The sequence below is a fragment of the Callithrix jacchus genome, chromosome X, assembly GCF_049354715.1.
Source record: "Callithrix jacchus isolate 240 chromosome X, calJac240_pri, whole genome shotgun sequence".
NCBI classification, from domain to species: domain Eukaryota; kingdom Metazoa; phylum Chordata; class Mammalia; order Primates; family Cebidae; genus Callithrix; species Callithrix jacchus.
This window is the reverse complement of record NC_133524.1, coordinates 99,313,779-99,329,807: the sequence shown is the minus strand read 5'-3', so window position 1 is coordinate 99,329,807 and position 16,029 is coordinate 99,313,779. Positions and strand designations below refer to the sequence as shown.

General features: G+C 40.4%; 1 protein-coding gene and 1 long non-coding RNA gene across 3 annotated transcripts; both read left to right on the top strand.

Annotated features, from left to right (window-relative positions):
• The first annotated feature begins 1,836 nt into the window (after positions 1 to 1,836).
• Positions 1,837 to 3,992, top strand: TCEAL8 (transcription elongation factor A like 8). 2 transcript variants are annotated; one of them, XM_008989678.5, is made up of 3 exons: positions 1,837 to 1,928; positions 2,329 to 2,399; positions 2,993 to 3,992. In XM_008989678.5, the coding sequence occupies exon 3, from the start codon at positions 3,028 to 3,030 to the stop codon at positions 3,367 to 3,369; it is 342 nt and encodes a 113-aa protein (XP_008987926.1). In that variant the 5' UTR covers positions 1,837 to 1,928; positions 2,329 to 2,399; positions 2,993 to 3,027; the 3' UTR covers positions 3,370 to 3,992. The 2 variants fall into 2 exon arrangements, with proteins under 2 accessions (XP_008987926.1, XP_078219962.1); XM_078363836.1 differs by lacking the exon at positions 2,329 to 2,399.
• An 8,465-nt stretch (positions 3,993 to 12,457) lies between these two features.
• LOC118150623 (uncharacterized) lies at positions 12,458 to 14,463 on the top strand. The gene is made up of 2 exons (XR_004738746.3): positions 12,458 to 12,583; positions 13,565 to 14,463. It is a non-coding gene; the product is annotated as an uncharacterized LOC118150623 (long non-coding RNA).
• The last annotated feature ends 1,566 nt before the right edge of the window (positions 14,464 to 16,029 follow it).

Genomic DNA, 16,029 nt, shown 5'->3' with positions numbered 1-16,029 from the left:
TCTGAATAAGACAAAAGTATAGTAATGGGGAATATATTAGTGGTTGCCCAAATTTAGGGAAGGCAGTAAGTAAAACAGGACTACAAGAGATAGCATGCAAGAGTTTCTAGGGGTGATTGAAGTGTATGCTGATTGCAGTGGTGGCTAAACAAATCTATACATTGGTTAAACTTCATAGAAGTGTACACATGCACAAAGTTCATTTTGCTCCTGATAATTTTTCTCTTAAAAGATCAAAGTTGTTCCTCACTGAACGGTTACATTTAAAAGAGTGAAAACATTTGGTGATAGGCAATGATTAAATCTTTTAATTAGCTAGTTATATTTATGTTAAAAGGTCTTTCTTTCAAACAACAGAACATTTATCCCTCAAGTGTGGAAGACATTTGTCATGCTTAAACTATAAATCATTATGTCCAAAAATATTTATTTTGTCCAATCCTTTCTTTCTTTTCTCTGGTGGGTGCTATTGGCTGAGGCATGCTGCTGTGACCACCCTAGACAAAAGACCCCCCTCTGCCTTCTTCTGACTCTCCAGCTGGCTCCATTGGCCAGAATGCCACTCCAGGCACCACCATCCTTCCAAGTACAAGTGGATTCTGAATTGCATGGATATCAGCTTTCTCTTTAACATTATTTTTTATAGCAATGATGTTCTCTTTGCTTTCTGATCATAACAATTATGCATGTCAATGGTTCTTTTAATGGAACAGAGTGGATGACAGCAGACTATCTCAAGAGTGCCATGAATGAATGAAAATGCCACACAAAGACGCCTCATGACTGATGGTGAGATACAGAGAACTCTGTTTCCTGAGTGTTTCATGAGTATATGAGTTATTTCCAAACAACAAAAAGTTTTCCAAGAAATATATTTCTTTGAGTTCCAAAAGAAGTTTACTCAGTGGAAAGCAGGCTTTTCTGTGGACTTATCTGATTAACAAGGTACTGAATCCTACAAAGGAAATGGAGAGGAAGTCTGTCTGAAACCTCCAAGTGAAACCTTGGCGAATGCCATCAGCAGTCATGAAAAAATGACCATGAAAATGGTCATGAAAAATGGTCATGAAAAAATGAAAAAGGTCAGACATCAAACACTTGATAACTTGGGTTCAGCCAGAAATGGAGAGTAGTAGATTACCTACACAAAATTGTTAACAAGAAAATACTGCGCCTCCTTCCACACATTAATTTGGGAGTCAATTTTTTAAAATGCTGTTGGGTAAGATTTTAAAAAATTATAACACATCAATATGTTGTGAATACTGTCATTTCATTTCCAGCCATTAAGAAACTTTTCCAAATCTTACACATTGATATAACTAATTGTCCTCCATATTAAGTGTTACATATTGCTTATGAGGCATCCGTTTTCTGATATCGTTTTTAACAGTATGCTGATTGCTGAAAACAGAAAACTATTCAAGAGGACTAGTCAAATCCTCCACTGTCACTCTTAGATTCTTTTCCAGCCCATCTTCTCGATCTACCACCTTTGCCCTTTTTAATGCTGGACTGGATTCCAGGGGCAATGGTGGACTGTAGGGGTCTTGGAGGACGGGAGGTGGGAGTATTGAGAGCAGAAGAAAGAGACGATTTCCCAAAGAAAGAGAAATGGTCGATTAACCCTAAATGGCTGATCCGCCTGGTAATCTGAGAAAGGCGAATCAAGACTCCAGGGGGAAGGTAACAGTTTACTGTCACTGATTGGCAAATACGAAAAAAGATTGACAGTATCAAGTGGAGGGAACGCAGTGGGCGGGCTGCAGTGTTAATGGGAGGGGTGACTGTGGAGGCAAGCTCAGTGATGACGCGACACTCACGTGACCTGGAGTCGACGTGTGCAGAAGTCCTTATAGTCCAGGGCCTGTTTCCTGTAGCAGCTCTCTATTGCTGGAGAAGAAGAGAAGTGCCCAAGATCCTTTCAGGTTAGTATAAAGGGGGGCGCTGACTTGGAGACCCTGGGGTCGAGGAGGCCGAGAGCAGATAGCAAGCGGGGCCGACACTGCTTTCCCCACTTTTGTTCGGCCCAATTCCCATTTTGTGCAGGAAATTTGTGGCTGTTTGTTGGGGGATGGCGGGTGGAGAGAGAGAAGGGTAGCTAATTAAGGGTCCTGAGAGAGAGATTTAGAAACTGTGTGGAAGAAACTTGCTTTTCCCACTCCCTGCTTGCAAGAAAACGGGGGGCACGGAGGAGGGCGGGGTTGCCATAAAAGGAGGGCGACGATGAGGACGTGGGAAACTTTACACCAACGAGGCCTAGAATCGTGAAAGGGACCCGTGATCCAGGTACTAGCCTGCTCAACAAACACTCCCATCTGTCTGCAGGATATTTGGTTTTTTGGGCGCGACACAAATCGAGGTGAGGGAAGAGAGGAAAATCCCCTGGCTCCTTCCAGGTCAGTTTTTGTAAAGGTGCAATTGCTTCGGGTCTCTTTGGGTGGGGTTGGAAGTGTGAGTAACACCAAAGCACATCCCGGGATCGCAGCAGCTCGTCCCCAACCGGATTAAGCGCCGGAGGCCGGTGCCGAGCCTGCAACGGAAATGGGGCGGGGGGGGGGGGGAGGCTGAAGAGACACTGTAGGGGGAGGGGAGTCCAGAGACTGGACCAGCCCTCTCAGGTGAGAGAGGCTGGAGGTTCAGAGGGCTTAGAAAAGTCTGAAGGGCGGGAGTGCTGGAGAGCAGAGGCAGGAGAAGGGTTAATTGCTTCCTTACTGCTCCCATTTCAGTATTTGGAGAGGCTTGTAGCAGGGCCTGCTGGGAAGATGGTGGGCAGGAGCCGGAGGAGAAAGATGGAGCTGGAACGAAAGGGGGCGGGAAGGGAGGTGGAGTCAGGGGAGTTCTGAGCCTGAGGATCCAGCTTTCTCTAGTTGGAAAACTTTTGGAAGATTAGGGTTACTGAGTCAGAAAAGGCCAGTCGCTATAGGATCCCATATTCTGGCTGCTGGTCTTTTTGCCTGGCACCTAGTAGTTTTGTTTCCTTGTTTTATAGGATTACTCTATTCAAAAACGAAATAAACACTCAATATGCAAAAGTCTTGTGAAGAAAATGACATGCCAAAGGCCGAGGAAGACCGCCCTTTGGAAGATGTACCACAGGAGGCAGAAGGAAATCCTCAACCTTCTGAAGAAGGTGTAAGCCAGGAAGCAGAAGGAAACCCCAGAGGAGGGCCGACTCAGCCTGGCCAGGGATTTAAAGAGGAGGACACACCCGTTAGGCATTTGGACCCTGAAGAAATTATAAGAGGAGTAGATGAGCTTGAAAGGCTTAGGGAAGAGATAAGAAGAGTGAGAAACAAGTTTGTGATGATGCATTGGAAGCAAAGACATTCACGCAGCCGTCCTTATCCTGTGTGCTTTAGGCCTTGAATTCATTTTTGCCTAATAATTAAAATCTGGCCCCAGCTTTCTTTCTGTTAGCATTTTTTGATGTATCTTTGACCTCCATCTTACTTTTAATCATCTGATGAAACTTTGTTTTAGGTAGTTTCCTTAGTTCCAGCATCTCATTGGATTTTGGATTTTGACCCATTTTCCAGGTCTATTTTTCAATTAGAAACTTTCACATATTTGCATGGAAATATGTTAATTCCATATTGTAAAGTAAAGCATAACAGGTTATGGCAAAGCAGCATATTTAATATCAGCTCACATATGTAGGATAAAATTCCAAACTGTGTGTGTGCGTGTGTGTATGCATACATCCATATAACATATATCAAAAACTTAACCAAGTTTATTTCTGTGTGGTGTGAAGTTTTATTGGTTTTCTGCTTTTTTTTCTTTTTGCTTATATGTATTTTTTAATGAACACGTGTCTCGCACAAAAATAATTAAGGATTTTGTTTTTTTACAAGTAAGAGTCTCAGATAATTTGCAACCAGCTTATGAGGGCAATGGGGGCACCTAAACTCTTGATGAAAAAAGAAATGTAAACCTCACATTACCTCTGGATCTCTTAGCCAGAGGAATAAAATGGCAATTATTACAGATACACATGTTTAAGACTCCGTCTTTTCATGGGGAAAATATTTGCCTCACAGGGCTGCTGTGGGGAGGAAATGAGGCAGTAACAGCTGTGCTCAGCGGGATCTTGTTCCCCCTGTGCGTACAGAACCCCAACCCACTATAGAAGCACCAATCACTTGAGGGAGGACTTGGTATGATTCAACTTGTACTCAGGAACAAGTCCAGTAGCAGAGGTGGGGGCTTCCCTATCGGTCCTCTGCCATTGAGCCCTGTCTCCTCCCCTGGGTCCTGCCAAATCTGCCCAACACTGCTGCCTCTTCTGCTGGGCCCTGTGCTCTCTGCTGGCCCCACTCCTGCTGGTGCACTGCAGTTCTTGAGGGCCAAAACCCCACGGAGTCCCCTGGAGTCCTCAGGGGGTTGAATTCTCACTCTGTCTTCTAAAGTTTCTCTGCTTTATAGTGACACTTAACACGAGTGGGACTTCTCTAGGGTTGCTTGGGCCACAGTGTCTTTCAGAGCCCTTAGTAAAACAGCCCCTTCTGTTTTCAATCACAAGACTCTCTCCATAGGAGTCAGATGTGATGAGTCCATTTGGGATTTGGACTGGGGTATAAATTTGAGTCAAAGGCATCATGCTGTAGTCAGAGTTGCTGCTCTAAGTCTAAGGAATGAGGTTTTGTCCTCTTGTGTGATGATCTCTTCCTGAAGGCTCCTGGCAGGCCTGGCTTACTGGTTCAGAAGACTCTTGGGGAACCTGTATAAATTGCGCAAAGTGATGCAGGGAACAGATCGAAGGAACAGCCCCCTAATTCCATCACTTCTGATGACATGTGGTTAAGAAAAACTTTCAAAATCAGTAAGAACCTTATAAATGTAGCTAAAGTAGAATGCTATTATATAAATGTTAGAGATTATATTTCCCCTGTAGAACAAGCAAAGACTATCTCTTCCTCTTGGTATCCCACATATGAATCCTCGTAGGTGTTTAACTGGCACATTGTGTTTTAATATTTAATTGACATTTTGATTGCTACTAAGAGCTAGTAGGTTTGTCCAAATTAGGTTACTCACTGAATAATCTACAAGTCTTTTTATTTCTCTAGAGTTATGACAAGCAGTTCCAAGAAGAAACAGGGCAGAGAATGGATTGTACTCCAAATGTTTTATCATCAAAGTATCTCACATAATCAATCACCTGCATCAGAATCTACTGGGGAGCATCTTGAAAATGCTGATACCTGGGCCCCACATAAGGCCCACTGACCCACATTCTGGAGGTAGACTGTAAAAGTATAGCTTGCAAACTCCTCCAGGTGATAATGATACCGACTGAAGGAAGAGAAGCAGTAGTAATACAGTATGCTTTTCATTATTACAAATACTAACTATAAAGTAATTAGAACGAAATATTGGTGAATGCTTACTGACATTCAGGAAATAGAAGGCCTATGCAAGCATTTATTGTTTTAAGTATGAATTTTTAAAGGAAAAAGTGGACATATCTATACAGAAAATGTAAAAGTTTCCTTTTAACACAGAAGGATAAGATAAAAAGCTAGGGGAAGGAATGTAACATAAGATGCCTTTTTATTGACTGAACACCATGTTTACCCATGCATTACCTCCTTCCAGGATGAGTAACATGTATCAGAAAAAAATTCAAAATTATCTTTAGTAATCATCAAAAAAAAATTGAGCCAACCATGTGCCCTGGGCTTGCTTTTGTTTCTGTTTTTTCACTGTATAATGTCATTTGCAGGGAATCTTCATGTCTACAGACCATTCTTCAAGGTGTTGGCAGCCTGATAGGCACTGGTTGAACTAAAATTCTGGCTGGAGTGAAAAAAAATTCCAGGTTCACTGGAACCAGTTTTACAAGGGAGGATAATCCTTCCCTGAGCCCGCAGAGGGTGGTGCTCATACAGGATGTGAGAGTGCTCACCAAAACGGTGCTTCTGACTTTGTCTCTCCCTTCCAGTGTGCAGCAGGTACTAGGCTCTTCTAAGGCTAATGTCCAGGCTATCCTGGACAGATATATTGTAGAGGAGGATGACTGTCCTATTTCAGGTCAGAGCACTTTGCCTTTCCCCCGTTTTCCCTTTCTCTTCTGGGGAACATTTTGTAGGGGAAAAGATAAAGCTCCAAAACGTCCCAGTTGAAAACATTGGTTGGGATCATCTCTGAGCAAGCATCATAATACTCCATCATAAGACATCATAATAATACTATGTAATAATATATCATCATAATAATCCAGCATTTTATCACCAGACAACAAGGACACTCTCCTAAACAACAACAATACAATGATCACATCCATAAAATTTAAAATTGATATAACCATTATCTAACCTATAATCCTTATTCAAACATTACATGTAGTTGGTATGTGTTTTAGTTTAGAACAGTTCTCCAGCCATCTTTCTTTCAGACATTGACATTTTGATGAGGATGTAGAACAACTGAAATTCTCATTCATTGGTAGTGTAAAATGATACAACCACTTTGGAAAATTGTTTAGCAATTCATATTAAATTAAATATTTACCTTTTCTATAATACAGAAATACCACTCCTAAGTATTTCCCAAGAGAAATGAGAACATATATTCACAAACAGGCTTACACGAGAATTTTCATAGTGTTTATATTTATAATAGGCAAAACTGGATACAACTCGTACGTCCAATAACATCTGAAGAGACATACCAAATTATCGCATATTCACACTATGCAATACTACACAACATTTTTTTTGGCACTCAAAAATCATTAATTATTGTTACTATTATTGTTTTCATTGTATTTTGGGCTCTGATGTACATGTGCACAACCAGCATACTACAGGACTGTTGCATAGGTACATACATGCCATGGTGGTATACTGTCTCCATCCCACCTCCCCCCACCCATCACCTACAGCAGGCATTTCTCCCGGTGTTATCCCTCCCCATACTCCTTGACTCTCTGCTGTCTCTCCCCTCCCCTCCCCTCCACCCCCCTCCACCTAGCCCAGTGAGTGTTGTTCTCTTCCCTGTGCCCATGTGTTCTCATTGTTCGTCACTTGCCCATGAGTGAAAACATGCAGTGTTTGGTTTTCTGTTCTTGTGTTAGTTTGCTGAGAATAATGGTTTCCAGATTCATCCATGTCTCTACAAAGGACATGAACTCATCGTTTTTTATGGCTGCATAGTATTCCATGGTGTATATGTGCCACATTTTCCTTGTCCAGTCTGTCATTGATGGGCATTTGGGTTGGTTCCAGGTCTTTGCTATTGTAAACAGTGCCACAAGGAGCATACGTGTGCATGTGTCTTTATAATAGAGTGATTTATAATCCTTTGGGTATATACCCAGTAATGGGATTGCTGGGTCAAATGGAATTTCCATTTCTACATCCTTGACGAATCGCCACACTGTCTTCTATAAAGGTTGAACTAATTTACACTCCCACCAACAGTGTAAAAGTGTTCCTATTTCTCCACATTCTCTCCAGCATCTGTTGTCTCCAGATTTTTTAATGATCACCATTCTAACCGGCATAAGATGGTATCTCAATGTGGTTTTGATTTGCATTTCTCTAATAGTCAGTGATGATGAGCATTTTTTCATATGTTTCTTGGCCGCATATATGTCTTCTTTTGAAAAGTGTCTGTTCATATCCTTTTCCCGCTTTTGAATGGGTTTTTTTCTTGTAAATCTGCTTTAGTTCTTTGTAGATTCTGGATATTAGCCCTTTGTCAGATGGGAAGATTGCAAAATTTTTTTCCCATTCTGTTGATTGACAGTTCACGCTAATGATTGTTTCTTTTACTGTGCAGAAGATTTTAAGTTTAATTATATCCCATTTGTCTATTTTGGCTTTTGTTGCCTTTGCTTTTGGTGTTTAGTCATGAAGTCCTTGCCTACGCCTATGTCCTGGATGGTGTTGCCTAGGTTTTCTTCTAGGGTTTTTATGATGTTTGGTCTTATGTTTAAATCTTTAATCCATCTGGAGTTAATTTTTGTATAAGGTGTAAGGTAGGGGTCCAGTTTCAGCTTCCCACATATGGCTAGCCAGTTTTCCCAACACCATTTATTAAATAGGGAATCCTTTCCCCATTGCTTGTTTTCATCAGGTTTGTCAAAGATCACATGATTGTAGATGTGTGTCGTTTTTTCCGAGGCCTCTGTTCTGTTCCATTGGTCTGTATCTCTGTTTTGATACCAGTACCATGCTATTTTGATTACTGTAGCCTTGTAGTATAGTTTGAAGTCAGGTAGTGTGATGCCTCCAGCTTTGTTCTTTTTGCTTAGGATTGTCTGTGCTATGTGGGCTCTCTTTGGTTCCATATGAATTTTAAAGTATGTTTTTCCAGTTCTGTGAAGGTCAATGATAGCTTGATGGGAATAGCATTGAATCTATAAATTACTTTGGGCAGTATGGCCATTTTCACAATATTGATTCTTCCTAACCATGAGCTTGAATGTTTTTCCATCTGTTTGTGTCCTCTTCTATTTCCTTGATCAGTGGTTTGTAGTTCTCCTTGAAGAGATCTTTCACATGCTTTGTTAGTTGTATTGCTAGGTGTTTTATTCTCTTTGTAGCAATTGTAAATGGGAGTTCACTAATGATTTGGCTGTTTGTCTATTGTTGGTGTATAGGAATGCTTGTGATATCTGCACATTGATTTTGTATCTTGACACTTTGCCAAAGTTGACAACAACAATTTTTTAAAAGAATAAACAACTAACCCATAAAACTATAAGGATGAATCTTAAAAACCTTATGTTGAGTGAAAGATGCTGGACACAGAAAATCACACATGCTGTATGATCCCAATTATTTGAAGTTCTACAACAGAAAAATTTGTAGAAATAACCTAAGTTGTTACTGGAGGACAGGTGGTTGGGAAGAGGGACAGAAAACTTTCTGGAGTGATAGAAATACTCTATTTTACATAGTTAATTTTATATAATTGCACACTTAAGATCTGTGCATTTCCCTGTAGGTGATTTTTACCACATTTTAAAAAAGAGAGTTATATAAGCATCGTAATGGCAGAAACTTTGTTTTGTCCACTATGTTTCAAGACCTAGTGAAAGGATGGGAATAGAGCAAAAATTCCAAAATAAAAGTAACATAATTTGTAACACAAGCGCCAGAGGTGAAACTGGATTCAGACTAAAAATATATCAGGGATATAGTAATCTCTCAGGACATAAAGTTGTTTCCCAAGAGCCATATTTTTCCTCCAGTCTTCTAAACATTTCACAAGTGGAGTTCATCTCCAAAAACAGCTTATATAAGAATATGTGAAAGTATTCTATACAAGTCACTGTCTTTTTGCCTTAGAGAAGTCTGCGTTTGCAGAATAAGGATTTCCCAAAGAAATATCAACTTTATAGGGTTGTCTTAAGAATTATTGAATGTGATATCTTTTTATATGGTATTCTGGAGTCATCCTTTTATGTGATGGGGCAATACTTCAGGTAGGGAGACCAGGAAGGAGCTGTTGCAATAGTTTATGGGAGGTAAAAACAGCAAGTCTTGGTGGTTGATTAGATGTCAACACTAAGAATGTCTGGCATGTGGAGCTAGTTGAATCTTGGTGTCATTAATATAGATAGAGACCCAAAATGAGATTTGGGGTGCAGTGAGAGAACTGAAAGAGAAGATTATATTTCATTCAAAGTGAGATATTTGCATGTCAAAGTTCAAAATAAGTTGGATAAAATAGCATGGAGCTCAAAGGAGAAATATATGCTGGGCATACAGATTTGGGAGTCAATGCTTATATGATAGTGAAAAACATAAGATCATTTGAACATTGTGGTAGGCTAGTGATGTTCCCCAAAGATATCCATGTCTTAATCCTTGAACTAGGTTAATTTTATTTTATGTGGTAAAAGGGACTTTGCAGATGTGATTAAGTTAAAGATCTTGAGTTGGGGAGATTATTCAATGGGCTCTAAATACAATCACAAGTGTCCTTATAAGAGAGAGGCAGAGGGAGATTTCACTTCAGAAGTCAAAAATCCAATACGATAATAGAAGCAGAACTTATGGTAATAAAACCACAAGCCAAAAAATGATGGCAGTGAACCAAAGCTGGAAGAAAGGTACAGAAGGAACCAGCCCTGCCAACACCTTGAAGTTAGCCTTCTAAGACTCAATTTACAGTCCTGTCCTCCAGAAATGTAAAATAATAAATTTCTGTTGGTTTAAGCCACTAAATTTATGGTCATTTGTTACAGCAGCAAAAGAAACCTAATACAAACATCTTAAGAAAGAAAAAAAGGGCCGGGTGCGGTGGCTCACGCCTGTAATCCCAGCACTTTGGGAGGCTGAGGCGGGCGGATCACCTGAGGTCGGGAGTTGAAGACCAGCCTGGCCAACATGGTGAAACCCCGTCTTTAAAAAAAAAAAAAAAATTAAAAAAAAGAGAAAGAATAAAAGGTCTATGAAAGAATACTGGAAGGATACTGATATTTCAGTTGGGCTACAATACAGTTTATAGGCTATGACCACAAGTCGTGGTGTCAAGGAGACCTGTATTCAGATTCAGCTCTATACTCACTAGCTGTGTGACTTTGTACAAATTATTTAAATGATACATTGAGTTTTTCTATCTGTAAAATTGGGACAATGATATCACATACTTCAAGGAGTTTTTGGCAGAATTAAAGGCTAATATCCAATTAATGCACTTGGTACATAGCAAGTGATTCATAAGTGGTTGTTTTGGAGACGCAAGTGTGTTAGTATGATTTACAGCTGATAATCACTGTGTAGTTAATAAATTTTTTAATGAGGGGATAAACCAACACTGAATGCTATTCTTTTAAAGGAGTTGTACTGGATTATCCATCTCAGTTCAGCGATGTAAGAGACTACATGAAGGCTTGGGACCAAAGCCTGCATTGTTAAAAAATAATGCATCTGGGCTGGGCGCAGTGGCTCACGCCTGTAATCCCAACACTTCGGGAGTCTGAGATGGGCAGATCACAAGGTCAAGAGATTAATACCATCCTGGCCAACATGGTGAAACCCCGTCTCTACTAAAGTACAAAAATTAGCTGGGCTTGGTGGCATGCACTTGTAGTCCCAGCTACTGGGGAGGTTGAAGCTTGAGCCTGGGAGGTGGAGGTTGCAGTGAGCCTAGATGGCTCCACTGCACTCCAGACTGGCGACAGAGCATGACTTCATTGAAAAAGGAAAAAGGCATCTGGTGGTTCACACCTGTAATCCTAGCACTTTGGGAGGCCAAGGCAGGTGGATCATTTGTGGTGAGGAGCTTAAGACCAGCCTGGCCAACATGATGAAACTCCGTCTTTACTAAAAATACAAAAAAAAAGGTAACTGGGTGTTGTGGCATGTGCCTATAGTCCCAGCTACTCAGGAGGCTAAGGCTGGAGAATCGCTTGAACTTGGGAGGCAGAGGCTGCCATAAGCTGAGATCGTGTCACTGCACCCAAGCCTGGGTGATGGAGGGAGACTCTGTCTCAAAAAATAAAATAAAACAAAATAAATAATAATTCTATCTGGACTACTCTCTCTCTCTCTCTCTCTCTCTCTCTCTCTCTCTCTCTCTCTCTCTCTCTCTCTCTCGTGTGTGTGTGTGTTCCATATATACTTTTGGGACCAAACAAGCCAAAATGTAGCTTGTTGAGGATTTGAGACAGTAGCAAAATCTTCTTCTACCTTGATAATTACTTTATATCTGTGGCAACAATGCCACATTCTCTATTAAGGTCTTTCTCCTTTCTCTTCTCCTTAGAATTTTCAGGTAACATTTACATTGAAGTGGTTACATGGTTACGTTAATGTTAAATGTAAATTACCTCTTCCTAAGAGCATAAATTTGAACCGTTTTTCAAAACTCTTGCTTCTAACTAAAGTTTCTAAAGTAAAATGTAGAACAATGACCAAGAAATGTAAAAGGAGTAATGAAAAAATTGAATCTGGAGCTAGTAGAAAGTTAAATAAAGGCCTTAAGAAAATCTTTTCTCCTCCCAAGTGAAAATAGCTTTTATTATATTTATGATTTTTAAAGAAACTATGCAGGAAAGTATTGAGAATTACTGAAAATTACACTATAGATCCCTGACACAGTATGACAAAAACAAGGAAGTTGGTTGGCACTGTTGGCTTGGGGTGGGGTGAGGAGGAAGAGTGGTGACAGGAAGGACAGGTAACAAGAAGCAAGGCCTGGTGGGATAGGCGGTAGGAGGATTGGTGGGATAGGGGGTGCAGACCTTCATTAGTAACCAGAGAAGGGCAAACTCCAACCTTCCATCGGTGATGCTACTTGTGGCCCCTCAAGATTGGTGAGGACCAGAGTGACAGGGTGGTGTGCACTGAGGCACTGTTTACAAAGGGGTGTATATGGTGGGAATGTGCTGGGGCTTTCTGTTGCACTGCTTGCCAGCCTAGAAGTGGGGTACAGGGGTTGAGAGATTGAGCTCTGCCATTAGTAGAGACCCTCACGTGACCACGAGCCAAGGTGTGAGTAAATTCCTCTTATTCAGGTCTTTTTTTTTTTTTTTTTGCAGCACTCCTCTTTTCTGTTGAGACAGGCTAGTGTCTGGCCCAGAGGATGATGGGGAGAAAGACACTTTTCCAGAATGGAGCAGGTCTGTGTGAGCAATTGGACTGAGAGCTGTGCGTTGGTGGTAGTGGTGTAAGGGGGTACATGTGAAAGGAAAGGAGGGTGAAGACTAAAGCAGATCCAGGTCTGCTTGCTTTGATGACTCTTCAATATTTTGAAACAAAAATGATGTGCCTTGGGATGAAGGGAAGGACTGGAGAAAAAGGGTCAGGAGGGAACACATAGGCCTGGGGGAAGTTTGTAAATAATTCACTTCTTTTACACCCTGCCCGCAGGGGAGTCCTCAATAAGCACCAAGATGAGGAGTATTGAGATGAAGGGGGAAGGATGTAAAAGAAATGTTGGTTATGTAGGGGATGCAGACGTGGATAAATGGAGACTAAGAAGTCATTGAAACTACTTCCCTTAATCCAATGTGGTGGGCATTTTATAGCAGGAGATGGGGATGAAGCAGGGGTGGGAAGAGGAGCTTCGAGACTTGAAGGGGTTGGGTGTCCAGTCTTGAAAGAGGCCCTTGTCTAGTATACTGGTCCCTTTACCAAGCACTTCAGTACTTTCTTCTTTCTTCTGTATGCAGGTCCAAATGTCTGTTAGGCTCCAAATGTCTATTAGGCTCAAGAAAGGGAAGAGGAAGAGGAAACGGATTGGGATTTGGGCAGGTCACTATGTGACATGCTCTGGACTACAACCTCTGAGGGTTGGGGGTGAAAGGATGGAAATGGCCCATGCCAGAACATAACTAGGAGGAGACACTGCTCCTACTTACCTTTCATTCAGTCCAGGGAAAGGCTGGTAGAATGGCCTAAAGGAAAAATTGTTGAGAGAGACTGAGAGAATATATATATATGCTCTTTAGGTATGGGAGAAGGGCAAGAACCTGGAGGGAATAGAGGAGTGAATTAGAGGAAAGGTGAGACCTTTGCTCTCATCCCCCTGATTTGGCAAAGCACATGGGTACTGGAACGAAGAGCACACATTCAGTATTTCCTCTTTTTTTTCCTCCAAGGAGTAACTGCAGTCAAAAAGAAAAAGGGAGAAACAACTTTCAACATGGAAAATTCCCCTCAGGAAAATGAAGAAAGATTTCAGAATGTAGAGGAGAGCTACATTTGGAAGAAACTGAAGGCCAGGAAGTTAGACAAGATAATCACCAGGAACAAACTCCACCTACACAGGAAGATGGAGATTGCATGGCCCATAGGTATAACAGTGAAGGGAGAGGGAGGAGGAGAAGAGGACAATGAGGAGAAAAGTGTCTGGAAGAGATTTTAAAAACTTAAGAAATGCATTTAGAGTAATGCATTGGATGAAAAGACAGTCCAGGAAGTGGCCTTATTTCATTTAGTGTTTTTTTGTCTTGAACTGTTTTTTCTTATAATTTTAAGGCTTCACTTTTAAGTTGCATTTCCTAGTCAGTCATATTTTCACTCATTTTTTTTAACCTTTTGATGATATTGATTTTGGATGTTCTTGTTGTCACCAGTATCCCACTAGATTTTGTTTTATGGTTTCATATGCAATTCTGCATTTCAATACAGGATTTTTGCCATTTGTATAGAAAAAGCTCATATATATACACACAAGTACATAGACACACACATATATATGATATCCTAATTTAAAATAGGCATATTTATATGTTACATGTGTGCATAGAAAAAATTTGGATAAGATGTACATGAAAAGTTTAATAATACTGGTTTCTCTCTAAGGGGCAGATTTATGGAAAATTTTTTATTTTGCATATCTGTATTCTCTCATTTTTTCAAAAGAATATGTTTAACTTGCGTCACAACATTAATAAAGAGTCTAAAAATAAAAAATTGAAAGTAACAGGTCAGTTGGCTTATAAAGGCAATAGAGAACACTTTAATAAATCCTTGAAAAAACTTTAAAAAGGATAAATTTCAAGTGATGTTTGACTCTAGGCTAGAAGTACAAACCAAGTAATTATTGCACATATATTAACTTCACAATCAGTCTTTTATGTACTATATGGGGAAAATATTCCATAGAACTTCTGAGTAGATCAGGTGAAGTAATGAGTATGAAATGAATACAAGCTGTTTAATTAGCTCCCTTCTCCCAACCCCAGTATATGCAGAGCCTTAATTCTCTTTAGATTTCTTTCAGCCATTAGTGGGGGTAGAATCCAAGATATATGCTTAGGAACAAGTTCAGACAGCAGAGGTGAGTAACCAGTTTTTCATTTCTCTGCTACTATACAGTACCCAACCCCACCTCCCAAGTTACCCAAGGAACTGCGACGTGCTGCTTGGCAATGTTGCAGGTGTATTAGAGTCTTCAAGATGACACAAATCTTACTGATTTATCTGGAGTCTCTGGTGGGCCAAAGAAGTAGGGAATGTATTTCTTTCCACTTTGACAATATATTTACCCAGATAGGTACTGCCTCAATATTTCTTGGTACCTGATGCACTACCAAAAAAAAAAAAAGAATGTCATTTTAACATACAGGCCCCTCCTTTCCGTAATGAATGCATTGGGGGTGGGGGTAGGGAAGGTGATACATTTGAGCAACCGACACCATACTGTAGTGAGGATTGCTCCTACCCTGCCACTCTGACATACATAGCCTTATTTGCTTGTTTCCTTAAGTTGAAATCATCTCGTGTGTGTGTGTGTGTGTGTGTGTGTGTGTATTCTTATATTTTAAGAATTATTAGCCTAAAACAGTGCCTGGTAATTGGTAGGCACTCAATAAGTTTGTTGAATAAATGAATAAAATAAATTAATTTTGGCCGGGAACAGTGGCTCACGCCTATAATCCCAGCACTTTAGGAGGCCGAGGCGGGCGGATCACGAGGTTAGGAGTTCAAGACCAGCCTGGCCAACATGGTGAAACTCTGTCTCTACTAAAAATACAAAAATTAACCAGGCATGGTGGCTGGTACCTGTAATCCCAGCTACAAGTGAGGCTGAGGCAGGAGAATCACTTGAATCCAGGAGGCAGAGGTTACAGTGAGCCGAGACTGTGCCATTGCACTCCAGCCTGGGTGACAGAGCGAGACTCCATCTCAATATATATATATCTATATATCTATATCTATATATATATCGACTATAGATATATAGATATATAAATTAATTTTAACAACCCTTTCAAATATATTAGAATTACTTTTTACAAATAAGGGCAGCTGGAGGACAAAGAAGTTAAGTGAATTGTGCTAGGCAAGAATTGAATCCAAGTTGCCTAAATCTAAAGTCAAAGTTCTTAACAACTAGGTCCTGCTGCACCCTCAGTGCCAAATCAGTGGCTTTTACCATTATAATATTAGAGTAGGTGTCAGCACACACCAGTATTTGAATTTTTTTTACTATTAACATATTTGAATTTTCTTTTTTGCCATAATCATGTGTTAATATTATAATCTGAAAATGCCATACCAAGTATTACAAATGCCTTAAAAATAATATCATAATGCATGTAAAGTACACATAAACAAT